Below are 16,512 nucleotides of genomic sequence, written 5' to 3' on the forward strand. Positions count from 1 at the left end.
ATAAACAATGAACAAATTTACACATTGGTTTTAAACTCAGGAACCCAAGAGGTCCATTAAGAAAAATATTGTATTTTTACTACACCATTCAAGATCCAAGATATCTCAAAGTACTTTACAGCAAATAAAATACATTTAGAGTATTATCACAGTTATATGAAAGAAGTTAGCTATTTTGTTTATGACAAGCTCCCATAAACACCAATCACTTAACAACTAGATCATGTGTTTTTGGATGATGATTGAGGGTAAAGTATTAGCCAGAACACCAATGAGAACCGTGCTAATCTCCTTCCAAACAGCCCACCTGGGAGAGCAGAGAGCGCATTGGTTTAATGTCACAACTGAAACACAGCATCTCTGATAATACCAAATGCCTCCACTGCTGCACTTGAGTTAGTCCAGAATTTGTGAAGTTTTTGGAATGGTACTTGAACCCACACCTTCTGAACTAGGTGAGAGCGTTATCCACAAGTGTCAAGGCTAAAGTACCATCCAATTTCCAACAAAACATTAAAGACGTGACCTTGCAGTTCTCACTGTTCCACAGGAGGCAATAGTAGAAAGCAAAAATCCTCAGGTGCACTTGAAAACTCTTGTACTAGTCTCAAACTTGGTATAATATTGAGAACTTTAGATCAATGCCTATAAAGCCAGATCAACTTTCCAAGCTTAAAATGAAAGGAATTTCCACACATGTACATTGGCTTCTGATACATAGAAAGTATGGAAGTATTTTTAGTGTCCACCCTTTATCCAAGTTTCAATATTATGTTCTGGAGGCCAATGTGAACAATAGGGAAAATCATTGCAAAGCCAAACCCAACATTCATATATCAAATACTTACCAAAACCAGGAATCCTGAACAACTTTCCTTTAACGTGGAGGGATAACCATTTAAGACTTAATTAGCATCCTTGAGACACCCACCCAAGCCTCGAATCCTTTCTAGCACAGAAATTAAACCAATAGTCAACTAAGTACCAAGATCACTTCTGGTGAGAGTGTCTTCAGTATAGAGTGGAACTGGGAATGATTTTTTCTGGTGGTCCAGTGATGTTATCCAGCATTTGACAAGTCAAAGTGTCTGGTTCAATCTCTGCCCTAGGCTGGATTCAAGCTCTCAGATGGGCATTATAATGCTGATGGAACTTCAGCTTTCACTGGTCAATCAAAGATCTGGGCCAAACAAATACTTACAGATGGGTAATGTAGTACATCACAGCCCAGCCTTCAATTGCTGATCCTTTGACAGCAATGAAATAGAAGTTTATCTGGAAATAAACACATTATTATTAAAACTGCAAACATCTTGTGGAATTTCAGATGATGGGGGGGGGGGGGGGGGGAGGAGGTGGGCACAGTGGTGCAGCGAGGTGAGCTGCTGCCTCACGGCTCCAGTGATCTGTGTTCAATCCTGATCTCCGGAGCTGTATGCATGGAGTTTGCACGCTCTCCCTATAACTGCATGGGTTTCCCCAGCGGCTCTGTTTACCTCCCACATCCCAAAGACATAGGGATTGGTAGGTTAGTTGGCCACTGTAAATTGTCTCTAGTGTGTAGGTGAGTGATGGAGTTGGGGGTGGGAGTGGGAAAAGAGTTGACAGGAATGTAGGGGGAAAAATGGGGTTAGTTTGAATGGGCACTTGAAGGCTGGTGCAGAGTCAGGTGGCCAAAGCTCCCATTTCTGGGATGTATGGCTCTGAAGTAAATATTACTTCATCTTCAGTCTTGGAGCTCAGCTGGGTCACACTGCAGAAAGGATACTCTTGTTTTACCTCTTAATTCATTCATGTGTTGTAGGACAGAGGGTTGGGATCAAGTTATACAAATAAATCAATCTATTTAAAGACAAATCCGTCAACACTTGGGGCTTTATGAACCTCTAATCCAGACATCTGTTAAAGCTATAAATAGAGGAAATGACTGGGATATTCCCATCAGTCAAGCCTGGTGACTAGACTGTTGTAAATGACAGATCAATTTCATGCTTGTAATTTGTCTGGAACCATCACTGCATTTTCTTGAGAAATTACCCTGCTTTTATTTGGAGAATTAGCAGTAGCTTCCATCTCTTTCCCTCACTATGTTTTACGATCTTTGCTTGCTATAAAATAGACTGCAGTGAGGCTAGGCACACACCCTGTCCCCTCCAACATGGGATGGCATCATTGTCAACAGATACTCATCTTGATACATACAAGTTTCAAGTAATTAGGGGTCAGTTTGACAGAGACTGTATTACTGTCACTTGCCTGCTTTTATCCTAAGCTTGTGGATGCTGCTTATATTATGCTATGTGCCTGTGATGTTTTTCATTGCACTTGTGCAGACATGTACCTGTGCATATGACAACAAACTCGACTTTGAGCTATATATTTTTTTATATATAGACATTTTTAGGACACCAGCAAAGTCAGCATTTATTGCCAATGTACAATTACCCTCGAAGTGGTGGTGAGCAGCCTGCTTAAAGTCACTGCTGTCCTGCTGGTGAAGTCACCAGTAAAACTCCAAAATTCCGCCACTGTTGGGATGTTGGAGGAACTGGACTGGCAGATTTTCTAGACAAACGGATGTTACTTGTATTACCCCAACATACTTTTAATTTTACACGTTACACATTTGTATTATACATTTCCCGGTGAACCCAGTGAGTTTAAAGGGAGCAGGAAAAGAAGCCAAAGTATGCAAGTACTCCGGAACCTGCTTCCAATTGCACACCCAATCTCATGAGTACATGGATGTGTGGATAATGAGGATTTAATGTACGATTTAGTGAGCCAAATGCCAAACCACTGATATTTTCCAACGAGTGGATTACTGGAGCTTAACGTATGTCCACAGTGTTCTGGGCAATGAAGGTCTAGAGATAGGTTTCCAAGTCAGGGTGGTGTGTGACTTGAGGGGAACCCAGTGGTGATGGTGCCTGCTGTCTTCGTTCTTCCTGGCGATAGAGGTTGCAGGTTTGGGAGCTACTGTCAGAGAGCCATGGGCGAGTAACTGCAGCACATTATGTAAACGGTACACACTGCAACCAGTGCAAAGCTAGTGAAGAAAGGAATCTTTACGGCGATTGATGAGGTGTCAATCAAGCAAGCTCCCTGTTCTGGATGGTGTTGAGCTTCTTGAGAGAGATGTTGCTGCTGCATTCATCCAGGCAAGTACAGAGTATTCCATTGCGCTCCTGGGTTGTAGGTGGTAGAAAGGGCTCGAGGCACCAGGCAGCAAGTCACTCACTGCAGGGTACCAAGCCTCTGACCTATAGGAGTCACAGTATTTGTGTGGCTGGTTCGGATGAGCTTCCAATCAAAGGTGAACCCCCTCCTCCACCCGAGGATATTGATGGTGGAGGAAACTGTCATTCAATACCATTACTATTGCCATGGGTAAGTAGTTAGATTTCTTTCTTGTTGGGGGATGGTCATTGGCTGGCACCTTTGTAGTGTGAATGTTTTTTTTGGGCACTAATTATCTCATTGCCTAAATACTGTTCAGGTCTTGCTGCATCATCTGCTGAGGAATTGAACATTGTGCAAGCATTGGTGGTGAAGGCGGCTTTTGGCACGCTGGCCTTCATCAATCAGGGCATTGAGTATAGAAGTTATGTTGCAGTTTCACAAGACATGGTGAGGCTGCATTTGGAATAATGTGTTCTGTTTTGATCCTGCTATAGGAAAGATGCTATTAAGCTGAAAATAGTGCAGAAAAGATTTGAGGATGCTGATAGGACTTCAGGGACTGAGTTACAGAGAGGTTGAGCAGGTTAGGACTTTATTCATTGGACCGTAGGAGAATGAGGGGTGACCTTGAGGTGCATAAAATCATGAGGAGCATAGATAGGGTGAATGCACACAGCCTTTTTCCCCAGGGTTGGGGAATCAAGAAGTAGAGGGCAGAGATTTAAGGTGAGAGGTGAAAGATTTAATCAGAAGCTGAAGGGCAACTTTTTCCACCCAAAGGATGGTCTGTATTTGGAATGAGCTGCCAGAGGAAGCGGTTGAGACAGGTACATTAACAACATTTAAAAAGGTACTTGGACAGGTATGTGAATAGGAAAGGGTCCTAAGGATATGGGCATCTTGGTCGGTATGGACCGATTGGGTCTTGGAGGCCATTTCCCTGCTACGTGACTGATAACGCAGGGAGCAAATTTCTTTCCATAAAAAGGAATAAACTGAGTGTCATGGACTCCCCCTCCAACTACATACCTCAGCCAACATGACCAATACTTCCAGCATGGGCGAGTGGACTGATTTGGAGAGGAAAGGCAATGTCCTTCATTTATGTTCTTCCCCAGTTTATCCTGTGAAGGACAACTGCTACAGCCTAATCCAGCTAATCTGACTGAGCTTCTGAGACCTGGGGGCTGGCTTGTTCCTGTACCACTTCTGGCAAACCAGCTTACAAATTTGGGCCAATGAGAAAGCTAATTAAAGTACTAATGATAGCCTTGTACTTACAGCATGGAACAGAATGGAGATGGACTTGGTGAATGCCAGGGCTGCCATCAGCCAGTGGATTTTAAATACACTGTACCTAAAGGACACATTATTATGGTGCATCAGTTTTATAACAAAGACTCAAATTTATGCAACAGTCAATGACAATGAATTTAGATATGCACAGCAGGATCAGAGTACACACATATAGTCCATTACTTTTAGTTAAGATTAAAGGTTTATTCTGAAGAGCAACACAGCAAATATTCCTCCTTTCCTTTAAGTCCCTGTTCTTGCAGAAACTGGTAAACAAGCAACAATTACGTGGATATCTGGGATGATTATTTTTCGAGGTTCTTTTATCGTCACACAATTCCCTCCCTCCCAGCCCTGTTAATTTATGACTCAACATTATCTAAACCTCAACTTTAATATTCAACATTTCAATAAGAATGGAGCACTGATTAAACCACAACCTGTAATCCTCACCCTTGTTCAGTTCTGACATCATTAAATATTGGTAAAGTGGAAACAAGATAAAAAGGAAAACGTTTTAAAGATAACACAAAGAAATTATTAAATACTCTTTAGTTATCAAATAAAAAGATTTTATTTGGATTTGAATCATAAATCACCTCCAAGCTAACTGATTTCTTTACAATGGTTCTACCATCGTAACAAGAGATACAAGGGCCACTTTGATGCCATTCAGCTCACCATTAAGGCAAATATGCTGCAAATGGACTTTTATTCAGCATCTCTGCAATTACCTGATTTGCATCTTGTAGGACAAGTTTATTAAATGATTCCATAAGGGAACTGAAGGGTTATGCAGTAGCCATGTAACTGAATTTGTTAATACCTTGTCTAATTACCCTCTGACACAAATTAAAATTTCACCTCAGCAGCTAAGGAATTAAAACTCAGCTCCCAAAATAAATTTGGAATTTGAAAAGCTGGTATCAGTATCAGCTGCCCAAAAAGTAAAGGATTGCAGCAAAATACATCTAGTTGCAGGAGGCAGGTAGCTGGGTGACTGTTGGGAGAAGGACGGAGAATAGGCAGGTAGTGCAGAGTACCCCTGTGGTCGTTCCCCTCAATAACAGGTGCACCGCTTTGGATACTGTTGGGGGTGGGGGAACAGAAGGGGAAAGCAGCAGTGATCAGGTCTCTGGCTCTGAGCCTGGTCGTGTGGTGCAGAAGGGAAGGAAGGAGAAGAGGGGAGTGGTAGTGATAGGAGATTCCATAGTAAGGGGGACAGACAGGAGGTTCTGTGGACATGAAAGAGACTCCCAGATGGTATGTTGCCTCCCTGGTGACAGGGTAAGGTCTTGGATCAGGTCCACAGCATTCTGAAGGGGGAGGGTGAACAGCCAGAGGTCGTGGTACAAATTGGTACAAATGACATAGGTAGGAAAAGAGATGGAGGTCCTGAAGAGGGAATTTAGGGAGCTAAGTAGGAAGCTGAAAAGTAGGACCTCAAGGGTAGTAATCTCTGGATTGCTGCCTATGCCACGTGCCAGTGAGGGTAAGAATAGGTTGATTTGGCAGATGAATGTGTGGCTGAGAAATTGGTGCAGGGGACAGGATTTCAGATTTGTGGATCATTGGGATCTCTTCTGGGGAAGGTACGACCTGTACAAAAGGGACAGGTTACACCTGAACTGGAGGGGGACCAATATTCTTGTGGGCAGGTTTGTTGGAACTGTCGGGGAGGGTTTAAACTAGTTTGGCAGGGGGATGGGAACCAGAGTGATAGGTCAGAGGTTGGTACATTTAGTGTACAAGTAGATGCAGAGTGTAGAAAAACTGAGAGGAAGGATAGGCATTTGAAAAGGGCAAAATTGCAGTCAGCTGGATGGGCTGAAGTGTATCTACTTTAATGCAAGCAGCATCATCAGGAACAAGGGAGATGAACTTAGAGCATGGATAAGAACGTGGAACAATGACGTGGTGGCCATTACAGAGACTTGACTGTCCCAAGGACAGGAACGGCTGCTGGATATTCCAGGGTTTAGATGTTTCAAAAGGGACAGGGAAGGAGGTAAAAGTGGTGGGGGAGTGACTTTGCTGATCAGGGACAGCTGCAGAAAGGGAGGATGTCCTGGAGGGATCATCTACTGAGTCAGTGTGGGTGGAAGTCAGAAACAGAAAGGGAGCGATCACTCTATTGGGAGTATTCTATAGAGCCCCCAATAGCAGCACAGAGACGCTGAGGAGCAGATCAGGAGGCAGATTTTGTAGAGATGCAAAAATAACAGTTGTTGTTGTCATGGGTGATTTCAACTTCCCTAATATTGATTGGCACCTCCTTATTGTAAAGGGGATAGATGGGACGGAGTGTGTTCGGTGTGTACAGGAAAGATTCCTGACACAGTATGTGGACAGGCCGACTAGAGGAGAGGCCATACTGGACAATGAGCCTGATCAGGTTTCAGATCTCTCGGTGGGAGACCATTTTGGAGATGTTCTTGGGGACGTGCACAGCGGAAATGTGGAGGTTGTTTAAGGAATACTTGCATGGGGTTCTGGATAGGTTTGTCCCATTAAGGCAGGGCAAGGATGGTAGAGTGAAGGAACCATGATTGACAAGAGACAGAATATCTTGTTAAGAGGAAGAAAGAAGCTCACCTAAGGTTTAGAAAGCATGGATCAGACAGGGCTCTGGGGAGTTAGAAGGTAGCCAGGAGGGAGCTTAAGAGAGCTAGAAGGGGGCATGAGAAGGCCTTGGCAAGTAGGATTAAGGAAAACCCCAAGGCGTTCTACATATATGTGAAGAATAGGAGGATGACGAGAGTGAGGGTAGGACCGATCAGGGATAAAAGAGGAAACGTGCCTGGAGTCAGAAGAGGTAGGGGAGGTCCTGAATGAATACTTTGCTTCAGTATTCACCAGAGAGAGATGACGTTTGTGAGGATGGCGTACAATAGGCTGATACGCCAGGGCACATCGACCTGAAGAAAGAGGATGTGCTGGAACTTTTGAAAAACATTAGGACAGACAAGTCACTGGGGCCAGAGGGATAAATCCAAGGTTATTACGGGAAGAGATTGCTGCACCTTTGGTGATGATCTTTACATCCTCACTGGTCACAGGAGTAGTGCCAGATGATTGGAGGGTGGCAAATGTTTATCTTTGTTTAAGAAAGAGAGTAGGGATAACCTTGGACCAGTGAGTCTTACTTCAGTGGTGGGCAGATTACTGGAGAAGATTCTTAGAGACAGGATTTATAGGCATTTACAGAAGCATAGGCTGATTAGGGACAGTCAGCATGGCTTTGTGAGGGACAGGTCGTGCCTCATGAGCCTGATTGAATTCTTTGAGAATGTGACAAAGCACATTGATGAAGGTAGAGCAGTGGATGCGGTGTACATGTATTTTAGTAAGGCGTTTGATAAGGTTCCTCATGAAAGGCTCATTCAGAAAGTCAGGAGGCACAGGATCCAGGGAAACTTGGCTGTGTGGATTCAGAATTGGCTCACTCATAGAAGACAGAGGGTGGTGGTCAATGGAGCGTATTCTGCCTGGAGGTCAGTGACCAATGGTGTTCCGCAGGGATCTGTTCTGGGACCATTGCTCTTTGTGATTTTTATAAATGACTTGGATGAAGATGCGGAATGGTGGGTTAGTAAGTTTGCTGATGACACGAAGGTCGGTGGCGTTGTGGATAGTGTAGCAGGTTGCTGTAGATTACAACAGGACATTGATAGGATGCAGAGCTGGGCTGAGAAATGGCAGATGGAGTTCAACCCAGAAAAGTGTGAAGTGATACACTTTGGAAGATTGAATTTGAAGGCAGCATACAAGGTTAATGGCAGGACTCTTAGCAGTGTGAAGGAACAGAGGGATCTTGGGGTCCACGGCCATAGATCCCTCAAGGTTGCCACGCAGGTCAATAGGATTGTTAAGAAGGTGTATGGTGCGTTGGCCTTCATTAGTCAGGATATTGAATTCAAGAGCCGCAAGGTGATGTTGCAGCTCTATAGGACTCTGGTCAGACCACACTTGGAGTATTGTGTTCAGTTCTGGTTGCCTCATTATAGGAAGGATGTGGAAGCTTTAGGGAGGGTGCAGAGGAGATTTACCAGGATGTTGCCTGGATTGGAGAGCATGTCTTATGAGGATAGGATGAGTGAGCTAGGGTTTTTCTCTTCAGAGAGGAGGAGGATGAGAGGTGACTTGATAGAGGTGTATAAGATAAGAGGCATAGATCAAGTGGACAGTCAGAGACTTTTTCCCAGTGCAACAATGGCTAACACGAGGGGACATAATTTTAAGGTGATTGGAGGAAGGTATAAGGGGGATGTCAGAGGCAAAGTGTTTTTTTTGTTACAAAGGGAATGGTGGGTTCATGGAACACACTGCCAGCAGAGGTTGTGGGGGCAGATACATTAGGGACATTTAAGAGACTCTTAGATAGACACATGAATGATAGAAAAATGGAGGGCTACGTGGGAAGGAAGGGTTAGATAGATCTTAGAGCAGGATAAAATGTCGGCACAACATTGTGGGCCGAAGGGCCTGTACTGTGCTGTAATGTTCTATGTTCATAATACCCCTGTCAGGAAGCAAGTCTCCTCTCCTTGTCTAATTTGGCTTATGCAGAACTATCAACCCACAACAATGCAGCTATTTCCCACTGAAGCAGCACAGCAAGCAGGTCAGTAAGGTTGGCTAATAAATGCTGATCTCGTTAGGGAGGCCAACATCTCAATGAAGAGACATACTTCAATACAACATTTTCAATACACACATAGTTTAAACACTGGGCAGCAAAGCAGCTTTACCTGTGCTTTAGAAGTAGGTAAACCCAGAACAAGGCTGCAGTAAAGAAAAACCCAGCCATAACCAAGTACAGCAGTGGTAATGGGATTTCTCCAGCAGAAAGATAGTTCTGAAGATTTCTTGCCGTGATCTCAACCTAAGAAGCAAGGTTTAACATACAAGAGTTGTCATAACATTTGTGTACATTTGCAATAGCAACTATAATCCAAATGTGTGCTCAGTGTTAGGCCAACCAGAACATACTAGTTTTAATCTCTAATAAAGTTACATCGAGTTTACATACTCAGAAGTGGGTCACAAACCAAACTGGCCAGTGCCGGTGTCTGTGCTCAAAAAAAAAAGACCATTTCCTCCCACTGAATTTCATTTAAACTATCACTCCCTCCATGAATAGTGCACCACCTACAAGAACAACCACAGAAACCTGCTAAGCATTCTCCAACAGCACCTTACAAACACCTGATTTCTACCACCTCAAAGGACAATGGCAGTGGGCACATGGGAACATTATAATCCAAGCTGGATACTAGCCTGAATTGGAAATACTATTCCTTTATTGCCGCTGGATCTGAATCATGGAATTCCCGACTAACACCACTGTGGGAACATCTTCAACAAGGAAGGCTGTTCATCACAACCTTCACTGGTTAAAGGAGATGGGTAATTAAAACTAGCTAGCATTAACACCTTAGGATGTTTCATTAAAGATGCTATACAAATTTAAACTGTTGTTATTGGCTACTGGGAATTGTGGAGTCAATTGTTGGTCAAGATCCAAACTTAAAAAATCTAATAACTTGTTAAAATTTTTAGAATTATTAATGTCAATTTATGACAAGTAATCCAATAAAAATTAAATTAGGAAAAGCAGTGGTTACTACAGAGGTAGGGCATGCACAAACCCATTATATTCTAATTAAACAGTTTCCATTTATACAAAATAAAAAATAAAAAGCACCAAGTGTGGAGAAAAACATCCCTGTGGAGGCCAGGAATCTTGGGCATGATAGGGGAAGGGACATAGACTTGTTGCTGTAGAAACACAGAGGCCACTCAACCCCTCGAGCCAATTCTGCATTCTATTCGATCATGGTTTGTGTTAGCTCTGTCTGCCTTGGCTCTGATCAAACACTTTGGAAAACTACATGCTTTGAAGTTTTGTTTTTAGGAGGAGTAAAAGCTTTCTATCCCACCCCCTCCCCCAATGTACTTACAGTCATGTCGAATGAAACCATCTTGCTCCCCGAAACTGTGTCATAGCAATTGTGAAAGCTGAGGGTATAAAGCCCTTCCTCACTTTGGGATGGAATCTTCACAGAGAACTGCAAACAAAAAGTTAAATTAACGTTTAAAACAAAAAGTTAAATTATTGTTCAAAACAAAAAGCTGGTACTTTTAAAGTTATTTTAAAATAGAGATCAACACATAAGATGGTGGAGGAACTCAGCAGGTCAGGCAGCATCTGTGGGGGAAATACACAGTCAACGTTTCAGGTCAGACCATCTGGACTAAGGATAGTCAGTATAAAAAGGTGGAGGGAAGGGGTGGAGCAAGAGCTGGCAAGCGATAGGTGGATCCAGGTGAGGAGGGGTGATAGGCAGATGGAGGAGGGAAGGGTGGAGATAGTGACAGAGGCTGGGAGATGAGAGGTGGAGGTGATAAAGGGCTGAAAATGATGGAATCTGATAGGAGAGGAAAGTGGAGCCTGGAATCAAGTGGAGGTGGTGGGGAGGGCAGATGGGAACAGTGGGGCGGGGGCAACCAGTGGGAGGGGTGTGTGGGTGGGAGAGGGGAAGGAAACAGGTGATGAATCTTTAAAATAAAAGATTCTTACCTTGAAGCTGTAGGAACTATTCTCTTTTCGCAGCTCAAAAACTTCTTCATATGTTTGTGGTTTTGCCTGCTGGGGAAGAAGAGAAATCCTTGACACCAGACACTGAAGAAAACTGAGCACCAATGAACAGGCAAACTGCTGATGAGTTTAATCATTTACAGGTTGCTACAAAGGCACCAAAAGGTGGCCTGCACTAAATCTCATCTGAAGAACACAATTTCTCATGGTGCTGTGTAGCAAGATATTCCTTTTAGTTCCTTTTAACAATTCTCACTTGACGGAGATGAACTAAAAACTCATTAACCATTAATCACCAACTATTATCATGTTGCTGTTTGTAGGATCATGCTGTGTATATTTTGGTTGCTACTACTCGCTCTACCTGTTGCCATGGCTTATAAATACAGGAAAAGTACAATTTAAGTGAGTTGGTATTTCAATGCCCTACATCATTAATCATCTGCTGTACCAAGCTCCACCTGTGCTTTTCTTCTGGTATCACAGTATTGCAGTATGTAATACCCTTGTATTAGACAGCTCCCACGTTGCATTCCTGATCAGTGCTGAATTAGTATTTCCAGTTCTCCTCCAGCTTGAACTCTCCACAATTTGCCCAAGACTAAAGCTGGGAGAGCAAACGACAGAAGAATACAGCACCTTCCTTGCATGCATTCATGCACACACACACTCGTAACTTAAAAGTCTAGCCTTTGTATATACTTGACTCGGGATATCTTTCAGCTACCAAGGTTAAAAAACCATGGCTTGCAACTCCCTTGTGTGGATTTTGTGGTACTGGTGGCAAAACTACAAGCTTTCGTTCTGTAAATCCACTAAACTGACAGCAACTTTGAGATTTTCATACAAGTCGCTGTCCATGATGCTTTGCAGATTATGTTGTTTCTAGGTCAATCAAACTGAAATGACTAGAAGTGAATTTTTTTCTTAAAAACAAATTAATCTCATTGTTAATATCCTGAAATTCTTACACAAACTCAGCTTTTAAAATGGTGCACTAGGCCATAATTAGTGCTTAGCATTCTGGCACAACAATTCTAATTTAATTTTCCACAGTAATTTTGTTACATGAATACTTCAAAATGCAGGAGATTTTTATTTCTAAAAACATTTTGTGATATTTCAGCTTTGACTATAATCATATATGCATACGACAATCTTTATTCATTGAAAGGTGCAATGCCAGGAATCCTTTTGAACTGACACCAAGAGGAGCAGGCATCAGAAGAGGCAAAGTCCTCACTATAGAGACTGCTGCAGGTTTATGGAATCTTTTTAAGACCATGTCAGAGAGAAGGACCATTGACATCCAAATCACAAAAAGGAGCAAGAAAATCTTGGACGTTAAACATAAATCCTGGGCCTTTCAAGATTATTCTAAGTTCCAATATAAACACCTGACTCATTTAAAATAAAGCACCAGTGCCATATTGTACATTAAAGTGGGAAATAGTAACACCTTCTCAGGCACACAGTGAGCAAGACTTGAGAAATGATTTTACAAGCCTGATTTCTGCCGACTAATGTCTGGGACCCTGATAAAAACTTGTGTCTTTCTGCTTGATTTTGTTTGGTACATGCTACAGTACCACGCTAAACCATCACAAAGTTATTCTACCAGGTGATAATCAATTTTTATTTGGACCCCATCCGATTCCAATACCAAAGTTAACCACACTAACCTGTTTAGTGGGTTCCACTTTTCCTTTTGTTGGTTCTTTGTTCTTATTATCGTCTTTTCCTCTTTTTCTTCTGGTGTTACCTAATGAGACGATATGTCAACATCAGAGATTTGCTTCACTAAAATTAAAGCTTCTGGGAGGAAGTTTCTTCTCATGACCATTCTGAATGGCTGATCCCTTATTCTGAGTGTGACCCTATGGTTCTGAACTCCCCAGCAAAAGGAAAATCTTCCCTGCATCCACAAAGGTATCAGGCTACTGCATCTTAACCTAATCCATTTAACACTGATGTCCCAACATTGGAAGTAATGCTATTTCCAGCTCCTACAACTGCATGTTACGTCAATGAGTTAAGTTGCTCAATCGACCAAATATCGTATTGGTGTTGGAGATTTTCTTAAAACATTGATTGTGTTGAATGGTTCCAAGAAAAACTAATGTAATTGAAATTCAAACATGAGCACAGGAGCTCCATTCCAAATCAGAACCAAAGTAAAAAAAAACTCCACATTCCCCCTGTACATCAGTATTGCTCTTAAGGCACCAGCAAACAGTTCAAATGAGAGCAAAGATTTTAAATGAGAGTTCTTTTGAGCAGTTCGATTTCTGACAAAAGGTTAGAGAGATGAGAGAAAAATACAGCTCATTACCTGAACTTGACATCTTCTGCTCATCTCCTTTTCGCTCTTTGTCCTGCGTTGGTTTGCTGTCTTTCTTTACACTTGCTGTGTCGCCAAGGTTCAAATCCTTCCCATCACTCAGTACTGATATCAACAGCTTGCTTTGCTGACTGGATTTCTTCATAGAGACTCTGTTGATGCAGAACTTTACTTTCAACTCAACATATCCCCTTTTGCTTTCCCTTAAATTTAACTGGTCACCCATGTTGAGATACAGTCACAGACGTTGAACCCAGATGCATTTCATCCATGAAAGAGGGAGAGACGTGGCTGTAAAGTGAATTGAATCTTCCATCCTTGGATTAGATTCACACAGTCAGTTAACCATCCTCCAGCCCATGGAGTTGGTTATATAGAGTTATAATAGAATAGAAACAAAAGCAGGCCATTCAACCCAAATGACAACAGAAACCATGCTGTTCCCACATGGCAGAGAAAAACTTATCTACCTCCTCTTTAAATACCTCTAACAGCTCTACCATCTCTGTAACCACTTTGTTTAAAACCCTTGGATGCAGGCCATTGGGTCCTGGTGACTTGTCTGCCTTTAGTCACATTAGTTTTTCCTAATACCTTGTCCCTAGACATAAGGATTGTCACAAGTTCTTCCATGCTATTTAAAGCTAGCCCATCTGTTATCTTTGGAATACATGTGGTGTCTTCCACCATGTAGATTGATGCATAGTATTGGTTTAAATTATCTGCCACGTCTCCTGATATTTCACATTCCAGGAATTCCACACCTACATTAGTTGTGGTCATGATAAATTTCCAGCATTTAAATCAACATTTGGGCGACATAGGAATTAGGTTACTATACCACAACGATCTAGCACAAGCAGACAGGAGCCTTTACGTTTCTTGGTTTTGCTCTGCTAGTTGTGGTTTAGATGATGGCAGCTCCAAGAACAATCTTTTGCCCATAAAATCTAAAACTCAGTAATTCATTTTAGTTACAAGGACAAAAATGGCAAATTATAAAAAAATTCCCCTCCCAACATTCCACAGAGAATAGAATTTTCCATATCAGAAAATACTTACGTATTGTTCTTCAAATTAAACTTAAACAGGGTGAGGGATTCACCAATAAGATTGTTGTACTTCCTCAGCGAACATACATCAGAGTCGTCCCCCTGTGTAAGAAACACAATCTCATTATGAGGTGGAAACATAACGAAGTGGTGGTGGAGGCGGATGCGATAGGGTCTTTTAAGAGACTTTTGGATAGCTACATGGAACTGAGAAAAATAGAGGGCTATGGGTAAGCCTAGTAATTTCTAAAGTAGGGACATGTTCGGCACAGCTTTGTGGGCTGAAGGGCCTGAATTATGCTGTAGGTTTTCTAGGTTTCTAAAGGCCTTCAAATAACATAATGAATGCACATCACATCATCAGCAACTGAAAAGCAGGCCTTTATTGGATGGGCTCTTTTAGCAGATCAGTTTTCCCTAGAATTTAGGTTAGGTTATTGGACAAGTTGAATGAGTGGATAGAGAGAAGCTATTTACACGGGTTGGGTATGTTCTCAAAGTCAGAGCCAGAGGGTAGTGAAATTTGGAATCCTTAAGTGTAGGTACTGTACTCATGATGTTAGTCGAGGCATAAATTTCCTTAAAAGGTTACTTTTAAATCAGAGGTTTATAATTTTTTTAGTCAAAGTATTGAGGGATATGGGGAAAAAAGGCAGGCATACATTGCAAGTGATCTTATTGAATGGAAAAGCAGCAGAGCAGTGCAGCTGGGGCAGCAGTGGTGCAGCTAGGAGAGCCGCTGCCTCATGGTACCAGAAAACCAGGTTCAATCCTGACCTCAGGTGCTATGTGGAGTTTGCATATTCTCCGTGTGACCGTGCAGGTTTCCTCTCACATCCCAAAAACGTGCTGGTTGGTTAATTGGCCCCTAGTGTGTAGGCAGGTGGAGAGATAATAAATGGGATTAATGTAGGATTAGTGTAATCAGGTGGCTGATAGTCAGCACAGGCTCAGTGGACCAAATGGCCTGGTTCTGTACTGTTTCCCTCCCTAACCCACTATAACAAACTCAAGGGGATTAAATGGTTTTGTGCTTCTAACTGGAATGACAATAACCTGGAAAGTGTTCACCGTGAACAGGGAAAAGTGATAGAGAGAAAAAACACATTTATATCAGGCTTGAATAAAGGGGAAAACAGTGTCTTGTAAGTGAAGGGAGCACGGTAGTGTAGCAGTTAGTGTGATGCTATTACAGTGCCAGTAACCCAGGTTCAATTTCCGCTGTCTATAAGGAGTTTGTACATTCTCCCCGTGTCTGCATGGGTTTCCTCCGGGTGCTCCAGTTTCCTCCCACATTCCAAAGACGTATGGGTTAGGAAGTTGTGGGCATCCTAGGTTGGCAAAGTTAGCGTGGTGACACTTGCGGGTTGCCCCCAGAACGCTAAGCAAAGATGCATTTCACTGTGCGTTTCGATGTACATGTGACTAATAAAGATATCTTCTCTTCTCTCTTATGTTGGAACGGGAGAATATCAGAGTCGAAGAAGTGACTTTAGGATGGCTGTGCATTATTAAATGAGTTTCAGCAGTTTGGTCAAGTTATGGCTCGTGGGTAACACAGTCTTTCCTATTCTCCGCCACCATCTCTGGCTGGGTGCTCAAATCTCAGCACATACTTGAGCACAGGATCTAGACCAACATCCCAAGGAGTGGTAGAAATGCCAGCTTTTAGAAATGTTAAAACAACATCCTGTCTGCTCATTATTTGTTGCAACAGATCCCTGGGCATTTAAAGAGGGCAAGAAGGCACTTTATCCATTGTACGAGTCAGTGGTGAGGCAAGTTTAGGAGATTGAAAGATGGGGGAAAAAGGAAATATCAAGATATGCTGAAAGGTTGAGTTAAGATAGAATGGAAGGAAACCTGTAGAAGGTAAATAGCACAAACCATTTGGGCTAAACACCCCATTATTGAGCTGTTTATTCCTTGGAATATTTATTCTTCAACGAACAACTCAAAAGTGTTTATGGGAGTTTGTGGAAATAGGCCTATACATTTCCTACATTATACCCATGACCATGCTTCAAGAACATGCCATT

The 16,512-nt window shown here is 42.4% G+C and overlaps 1 protein-coding gene across 2 annotated transcripts in view; it reads right to left on the bottom strand.

Annotated features, from left to right (window-relative positions):
- The window catches only part of LOC127584985 (protein GPR108-like), a 49,660-nt gene that overhangs the window by 15,929 nt on the left and 17,219 nt on the right, over nucleotides 1-16,512 (bottom strand). The window contains exons 4-11 of one of the 2 annotated variants that reach the window (XM_052042075.1): nucleotides 14,484-14,575; nucleotides 13,413-13,573; nucleotides 12,763-12,842; nucleotides 11,063-11,128; nucleotides 10,443-10,550; nucleotides 9,231-9,364; nucleotides 4,465-4,540; nucleotides 1,202-1,275 (exon numbers count right to left, since the gene is read on the bottom strand). In XM_052042075.1, the coding sequence (XP_051898035.1) occupies nucleotides 1,202-1,275; nucleotides 4,465-4,540; nucleotides 9,231-9,364; nucleotides 10,443-10,550; nucleotides 11,063-11,128; nucleotides 12,763-12,842; nucleotides 13,413-13,573; nucleotides 14,484-14,575 (791 nt within the window). Of the gene's footprint in view, nucleotides 1-1,201; nucleotides 1,276-4,464; nucleotides 4,541-9,230; nucleotides 9,365-10,442; nucleotides 10,551-11,062; nucleotides 11,132-12,762; nucleotides 12,843-13,412; nucleotides 13,574-14,483; nucleotides 14,576-16,512 lie in introns of both variants that reach the window. The other variant, XM_052042074.1, reaches the window with a different exon arrangement.

This window comes from Pristis pectinata, chromosome 31 (genome assembly GCF_009764475.1).
Source record: "Pristis pectinata isolate sPriPec2 chromosome 31, sPriPec2.1.pri, whole genome shotgun sequence".
NCBI classification, from domain to species: Eukaryota; Metazoa; Chordata; class Chondrichthyes; order Rhinopristiformes; family Pristidae; genus Pristis; species Pristis pectinata.